Source organism: Xenopus tropicalis, chromosome 4 (genome assembly GCF_000004195.4).
Source record: "Xenopus tropicalis strain Nigerian chromosome 4, UCB_Xtro_10.0, whole genome shotgun sequence".
In the NCBI taxonomy this organism is placed as follows: domain Eukaryota; kingdom Metazoa; phylum Chordata; class Amphibia; order Anura; family Pipidae; genus Xenopus; species Xenopus tropicalis.
The window spans coordinates 128211929-128220355 of record NC_030680.2 but is presented as its reverse complement, the minus strand read 5'-3'; the positions used below and the strand labels follow the sequence as shown (position 1 = coordinate 128220355).

At 39.7% G+C, this 8427-nt stretch overlaps 1 protein-coding gene across 2 annotated transcripts in view; it reads left to right on the top strand.

Annotated features, from left to right (window-relative positions):
- Nucleotides 1-808: 808 nt before the first annotated feature.
- dnah1 (dynein axonemal heavy chain 1) overlaps nt 809-8427 on the top strand; it is a 54285-nt gene continuing 46666 nt past the window's right edge. For both annotated transcript variants that reach the window (XM_012961507.3, XM_031901141.1), the window contains exons 1-7: nt 809-901; nt 3380-3584; nt 4250-4322; nt 5418-5592; nt 6329-6485; nt 7131-7263; nt 8268-8423. In XM_012961507.3, the coding sequence (XP_012816961.1) occupies nt 3387-3584; nt 4250-4322; nt 5418-5592; nt 6329-6485; nt 7131-7263; nt 8268-8423 (892 nt within the window). In that variant the 5' untranslated portion in view covers nt 809-901; nt 3380-3386. The remainder of the gene's footprint in view (nt 902-3379; nt 3585-4249; nt 4323-5417; nt 5593-6328; nt 6486-7130; nt 7264-8267; nt 8424-8427) is intronic.

Genomic DNA, 8427 nt, shown 5'->3' with positions numbered 1-8427 from the left:
GGTCGAACAACCCTTTCACAGGGGTCGCCTAAGACCATCGAAAAGCACATACAGTATTTCCGATGGTTTTAGGAATAAATTTGTGGTTGGGGGTCACCATGACATGAGGAACTGTATTAAAGGGTTGCGGCATTAGGAAGGTTGAGAACCACTGGTCTATGGCATCTTACAGCGGCCCCTCTGGCATTTGCCAGAATCCATAGATTTCCAGTTCAGGCCTGACAACAATGTAGGAAGATTAGGCCTAAGGTGCATAATTGCATAAAGGGGGGATATCCAAGATGCAGCCCCCCAGTTTAATGCTTATATTCAGTTTATGGATAAGCTGGAGGGCTGCAGTTCTGACATGTCACAGCCCTATGCATTTTATGAAAATATCTAACATTTGTTAGAATTGTTTATTGTGTTTTTAAATATAATAGACCTAGCACAGGGGATTTCTCTGTAGCTGGCCTGCATATTTAGTTCCAGGCCAGACTGAAAATCTGGAAACTCAGGCAAAGCGAGTGCAACTGCAGACACTGGTGTCTGTCTGGGGCTGTCTGGGGCTGTTTAGGCCTCTGTGCAGTGGCAGGTTCTATTTTGAATCTCAATGCAGACATAAGAGAAGGTTTTACAGATTCTCCTCAGGTTCAAAATAGCGCATGGAAAAATCAACTGCGTTCCAACAAGCTACAGTTCTATGTCTAGCGCTAGGGGGCAGCACTATATGTAGAAGTTGCCGAGACAGGAAGCGACCAATACTATGGGGAGGGGATGGACGCAATCTCCTATTTCGGTTTCCAGTCAATCACAGAGGCAGGGCTCAGTGTAGCACCACCTTCTTGTGGAAACGTATGGTACCTCCCTGGCAACACAGAGCGTCATGTTGCCTAGCAATGAAGCAGCGCTAGCGAGAAAGGTAATGAGACGGCTCTGTGTGTGTGTATATACACTTTATATTTGTACTTTTATATATACTCACATGATATCTGCATTTATATACGCACACAGTATATCTGTTCGTTTATATAATTAGGCATTTTGACTGTGCCGGTGCAGTCTATACTTGTGTAGTACATAGCCCCAATACATTCTTACATACTGGGACTGAGGTAAATGTTGTCCAATCACTGCCAGGGCTATGGGGCGATATTATCACTGCCAGGGCTATGGAGGCGGTATTATCACTGCCAGGGTTATGGGGCGATATTATCACTGCCAGGGCTATGGAGGCAATATTATCACTGCCAGGGTTATGGGGCGATATTATCACTGCCAGGGCTATGGAGGCAATATTATCACTGCCAGGGTTATGGGGCGATATTATCACTGCCAGGGCTATGGAGGCGGTATTATCACTGCCAGGGCTATGGGGCGATATTATCACTGCCAGGGCTATGGAGGCGATATTATCACTGCCAGGGCTATGGGGCGATATTATCACTGCCAGGGCTATGGAGGCGGTATTATCACTGCCAGGGCTATGGGGCGATATTATCACTGCCAGGGCTATGGAGGCGATATTATCACTGCCAGGGCTATGGGGCGATATTATCACTGCCAGGGCTATGGAGGCGGTATTATCACTGCCAGGGCTATGGGGCGATATTATCACTGCCAGGGCTATGGAGGCGATATTATCACTGCCAGGGCTATGGGGCGATATTATCACTGCCAGGGCTATGGAGGCGGTATTATCACTGCCAGGGCTATGGAGGCGGTATTATCACTGCCAGGGCTATGGAGGCGATATTATCACTGCCAGGGCTATGGAGGCGAAATTATCACTGCCAGGGCTATGGAGGCGATATTATCACTGCCAGGGCTATGGAGACGATATTTAGCCTGCTAGGTCCCTAACATCACAGGGGTGACTTGGGAGAAACCTATTGAGCCAAAACACAGTATTGTCTAATGACTGCTAGATATTTGAAATAAGTAGGAAAAGTAGAATACCTAGGGGTTGCCAATTAGGGTATTGTTTTGAGTAGGGCCATACCTACACCTTGTGCCAAGCATCCCTGTGGCACTCACCCAGCTTTAATCAGGGCAGGAGATGCCTGGGCAATGGACAAGATGGTGGCATAGCACTCTTCAAACAGTAGCCTGGACTGGTACATTTTTTTTGAAGAGGAGCACAAAACAGGCCCAGACTGGCAATCTGTGGATTACGGCAAATGCCAGAGGGGCTGCTGTAAGATGCCATAGCCAGTCGATAAATGGGCCTCTCAGTGTATTTATTAGTGATATCAAACCTGCAGCTCTCCAGTTGTTACACTGCAACTACCTGCACCGTTCTGACAGCTAAAGACACTAAGGGGTTTTTAGTTTACCTGCAACTGGAGGGCCATGTTGGATTAATTCATTTTCCTGCCAGACTGGGGTAGTGCTCATTTTCAGGCAGGAATCAGCTGACACGCCCTTGTGTTGGTGATTTTAAAGGCATATCATATAAAAATTAAGAATATACCAGTGAATTATACTCTATATATATAGAAGGATTGAGCTTGAAAAGTTCTTACTGATTTATTTAGAAATTCCACCAAACCCCCACTAATCCCACCCATCTGTCCCACTTCCTGCTGGCTGAACTCTCTGCATGTGCAGGGGAGCCACTGGCTCTCAGTACCCTGCACTGTAGGATAGGAACCAATCAGCAGCTAGGCTGACCTGATAGGGAACTGAAGCCTGCCTTTACTTGTATGACTGCCGGGCTGTGATTGGCTACCCCCCTACTACTATGCTTCTGGCAGGGACCATTAAGACACGCCCACTATTCATTTAAAACAGGGACAGAGAACTGATAGGATCTATAGGGAGAGCAATAAAGGGGCCATTTTTACAGAGAGGATTAATGTTTAGCCCAAAGTGAAACCAGCACCGTATATTATTCATAATTGCCTACAAAATTGTTTTTTTTCCATTTATCCAATATCTCCTTTAAGCCAGTTGTGTAACTAGAAGTTACTGTCAGCAAAATCATACAGGGCTCCATATACTTTGAGAAGAAAGCATTTTGATTATCAGTCAGTTCCCTTTGGGCCCTTTATACCACCAGGCCCTCCAGTAGTTGCAGGATTTGCTTCCCGTATAATTATACTTAGATCTTAATCTCTTTGGAGCAGAGCCTTTCCTCCAATGTTCTTTATTCTACCACATGGCCCTTCCCATTTATACTTTTTTGTATTGTAAAAAAGTTACTTAGGGAATGGGCATTTTGACGCTGCATTTTTGGGAAAGTAAAAAATGGAGTTGACTTCCAATATCTACCTTTGTTCTACTGGACTTAGATGCTAGAAAAATGCAGGCCAGTATTGTTTGTAATTGTGAGTATTGCTTGTAATTCTGTAATTTGATATTAAAGTCCATTACTGTCGGCACTTCTTTTTCTTTTTAGATAAAGGATGAATCATGCAAGTAAAGATCCCCTGCAGTCTCTAGGAAAAAGTCCTTCCCAGATATACAATGGGATTCCCCCTCATCCTCCACCACCTGCTCAGGGCTCATCAGGGCATTGCCTGCCTCCTCGGAAATATCCAACTATGAAACAAAGAGGCTTCTACTCTGATATCTTGACACACACGGCATCATCCTTGCTCAGGGTGGGTTTTTATAGGCCTCCCAACTCTAACTCATCTCTTACACTAGCCATTACTCAACATGTTTTTACTACACAGTATTTCCTGTTTTATATTAATTTGAGCCTGCAGTACTGGACAGATATGGGAATCTTTCCATAATTTGTACCTCAAATCTACTAAAAAATAATTTTAATAATAATTTTATTTGCTTTTCCTCCAATAAAGATTAATTACATCTTAGTTGGAATGAAGTATTTTTGAAAATTAGAATTATTTGCTTATAATGTAATTCAAAACTTTCTGTATAATGGGTTTCTGATAACGGATCGCATACCTGTATACACAAGTAGAACTATATAAATTAAGACATATACACACATAAATAATGGTTCATATGCTTATGTAAAGTGTGTTGCCATAAAGCCCCCCAACACAATCCTTGATTCTCTTTTTAGAGAACTCCTATCTAAACATTCTGCAAGAGATTTTGGATTATGGCTGTACAGCAATGCCCATTGCCATGCTGCCTGTTTGGCTTGCATTATCAAGCAAATGCCATAAAGGTCACGTACCATTTTAACATTAATTACTTTGCACATTTTATAGTTGTATATCCCTCACTTCATGTGGGACTGTTATTCATTACACATCATGCGCTCAAAATTTTTAACATATTTGAATTTTAGGATGTGAATGCAGGTCCTCATGTGCAGCCAGACCTACTGAGACAGGCTGATCAGGAACACAATACACCAAAAGGTAAGGCTGTCTATAGATGGAAATTGTCAATGATATCTAATTGTGAGGCTTATAGGGCACCTATCATAGTGAAACTGCTTCCCCCACCAGAGGTGCAGACTAATAGAACCCACACTCTGTTGGGAACATACAATACTCCTAATGAGTGCTATACCATTTGTATCAGTAGGGATTCCTCCCCCAATCCTTATTACACATGAGCTGGAACATTCCTTGTTATGTACATGATTAGCTTCCCAAAATGGCTGCCCGAACTCTGGTAGAAATGTGTTATATTATTGGTATTACATGGGCTGATCAGATAAGCCCCCAAACAGCCTAGTGCTTTTAATATAGCATTGTATGAAAATTTCACAGAGCTACATGCTACTACTGAAACATGTGTAACAAATTAAATGGGATTATGAATAAATAGAAAAGTGTGATAATACCAAAAACAATGTGCAGTGAGTAGTATGAAACCCTGGCACCAACATTACCTAGAATTATATCACTTGTCCTCCCTGTGTGTAATTTTGTATTCTGTAAGATTGTACAGCGCTGCGTACCCTTGTGGCGCTTTATAAATAAAGTTATACATACATACATACATGATAGCTTTAGACTTTTTGGGTGCAGGGCTGCATTCGGCCCTTAGGAACTCTGTGGCAGAGGCTGGGGTTTTTTCTAAGAGAAGAATCTTATATATAGGACCCTAGGGCCATCCCCAAAAGCTGCCACCCTAGGCACAGGCCCCCAGTTGCCTATATATAAATATGGCCCTGTGTATAAGCACTTACTCCAAATCTCCCTCTAACTGGCAATTAGGTTGAGCCACATTAGCACAAAACAAGGTTATAGATATACAGAATTACTGGCATTATAGACACACTACTATAGGCAACCCTACTTTCCATTAAGACTGCACCCCTCCAATGTTGCTTTTAAATCTTTTTAAAATCTAAAAAACAACTGGATTGCTCCCATTTTAGGCATGTCTATGTAGACCCACTTTATAATTTGCTTTTCTGTGTTTGATGTGATGATATATTAGCTATGAAGTTTGAGAAAAAACTTTTATACATCTGTATAACCAATTTTTTTTTTTTATTTTAGTTACAAGTTTCCAAATTCCTTCAAATTTTCAGACATACATAGACAAACAGGTTATTGGTCCCACCACTGAAGTGCTTTTGAAATCAGACTTTGCAAAGGGTGGTTATGAGCCAAAAGTACAACTTCCCTTCCTGGTGGCACCAGGGCAGTGCCCTCGTAAGATTGAGTTGGAAAGGTGAGTTATTATGAGTATAGACCTTGAAATGGGAGCACTTGATGAAAGCACTTGCGGTAACTCTGTGAAACATCTGTGAGGACAGGCCCATGATAGACGAATAAGGACATATATCCAAATATGCCCAAAACTGGTTGACAAACCAGTCTGTTTTATTTTTTCTTCTCATTTCATGGGACATCCTGGCATGGTCTTGGTGGTGCTACACTGATTCTTTTTGCTATCTTTGATTTTTAAACCTAACCAACATACATACATTTTGAGCGTTTTCTACAGTTTACATAGGTTTAAGCCATTAACTAGAGTTGTGGATGTATTTGTATCTGCTTTATCTACTGCATGTATGGTTGTAAGGTACTATGGCTGTGTAAATCTTACCAAATCATATTATTTAATTATGTATTAACATACACTTTACACATGGAATTGTAAACTTGTAATAGATCTGCAAAAAACATAAATGTTAACATTTATTCCATGTAAGTGGAGCAAAATGTGGTATTCTGAAAGATAATATAAACTTAACTGTAGACAATTTGTGTGTGTGAAACACAATAAATAACAGTTCTCCATCAGTTTGTTACTATATAACTTTCCTATATTCCAGTGTACCATAGAAACTGGTCATTTTAAGCTTTTAGCTATTCAAAATAATTGATTTTACCATTTTTTTGATAAATATCCCTTCTGACAATGTCAGAATGGTCTTTGCTATTTATGGTGCTTTCATTCTTAGGAGGAGACAAGAGTACATGAAGTTGGACATAGCTAAGCTTCTAATCAGTAAAGGAATAGATTCTAATCTACTGATGCCTCGACATACAGATGCCAAAAATTTGCCCAGCATTGGGCAGAGAACTGGATCACTTCTCCCCACGTACCTGCCTTTGGAGGTAAAGTGTTTGATGAATAAACGTCTCCATCTTTTGTATTAAAATAGAAATATCACTCTGTAGAAAATAGAATTTGAATATCTGCCTATCCAACATCTCATTACAAAACAAGGGTATTATTATGAAGTTGGTCTCTCTTTGAAACTAAAATAGTCTTTAATATCTACCCTTCTGGGAAGGCTTTCTAGATGTTGGAAAAATGGATTTGCTTCCATTCAAATGTAAGAGGCATTGCAATTCCTCTAACGGGTGTACAGTTGGGTTGAGATCAGGGCTTTGTGCAGGTCAGTCAAGACAATTGTTTCAAGAGACAAAGCCATCTGTGCAGAACGAGGCAGAAAATACTACTTTTAAAATCAATAAATATTTTGAATGACCGTATGCTTAGAATTACGGATGTTTTGGTTTCATTTTCCCAAGAAATAGAGTTTGTTTATTTACATTTACAAAATATGAGGAGAGGTGCAATGTGTTTATTGCACTTTGTGCCATAACTCTACACTATTCAGAATACATAAATTGGGAAGCCTTGTGAGCATTGTGGCATTACATTTTTCAGTGCATTTCATATTTGAAATGGTAGACCCTAAAACATTGATCACATAAATAGGCTCCTTATTTTCTCTATCTGTCTTAATCCACCAGGTGTTTGATGATGAAGAATATGATGTCCGAACATGGACCGATTGGTTGAGTCTGGGATATGAGGAAGGATCTACTGAAAGGAAGCCTATTCCTGGCAAAGCATTGTTGCCTGTGGATGATGTGCTTGGACATGGTAAGTTCAATAAACCTGTATGCATGCACATTGCCAAGACAGTCCAGTTAGCTGATAAAGGCGATATTCTAATATAATTTGCATTTTGATCTTCATTTTTGTATGGTTTTGGATTTATTTAATATTCTGCAGTTCCAGCTCCCCAGTATGGAATTTGAACTGTTACATGGTTGTTCAGCTCTGACCAAGAACAATTTTATTCTCATTTGTAGAAAATTGTAGTGCATCTTTATTTATACTAACAGTTAGATTATAAAGGGGAACAATTTGCATTTTGCTCTTAATTTTTTGTAGCATTTGATTGATTTAAATTCTGAAGCTTCCTAGTTTGGAATTTAAATTGTTTTTAGGTTTTTCAGGTCTGACCGAGAACATTTTTTCCATCTATGGGACACTGAAGTGCATCTCCATTTACATTGACACACTTTAGCACTACATAGTCAACAAAATGTACAGAGTATTTAACAAGTGGTTTATTCCTGTGTAAAATGCTGACTAAAATGTTCTCCTAAATTTCAGTATAATATATGTGTATATAATTGGGCGGTCATTTATATGCATGCTTACAGCATCCATAGCATGCACTCTCCATAAAGACTCTTTAAATAATCTAGAAAAAGAGAGAGCATGTATTTTTTGACAGACAACATTGATAGGTGAACTGAGTTAAGGTCATTTGTTGCATACCTTGCCAAAAATTACGACCGGTTTAGACCAATTTAAATTTTATAGATGAGACCATTCAAGTAAGAGATGTGCATCATATGTTTCTGACATGTTGCAAGCTCTTTAAGCAATAGTATTTTTGTACACATTTTTAATGGAATTATAAACCTTTGGTAGTTTAGTATTATTAGGAAAAGGAAAAGAAAGATGCACAACTTGTGAGCTGTTAATAGCACCTTAGTAGTGACTAAAATAATTCCTTGCTCTGTTGCTTATGAAAGGCCTTAATTTTGTACCTCATTTGCACATGTTGTTTTACCCATGTCTGTCTGTTTTAGATGATCCGAAAAATCCAAAACTGGTGTATGAATGGTGCAGTGTTGGTGTCTTAGACTATGATCAGGAAAGGAAGTTGTATCTTGTCCATAAAGCTACTAGTAATAGACTCCTGAACTCTGCAGACATCACATCATACCAGAGAAATGGATCTTCAGGTAT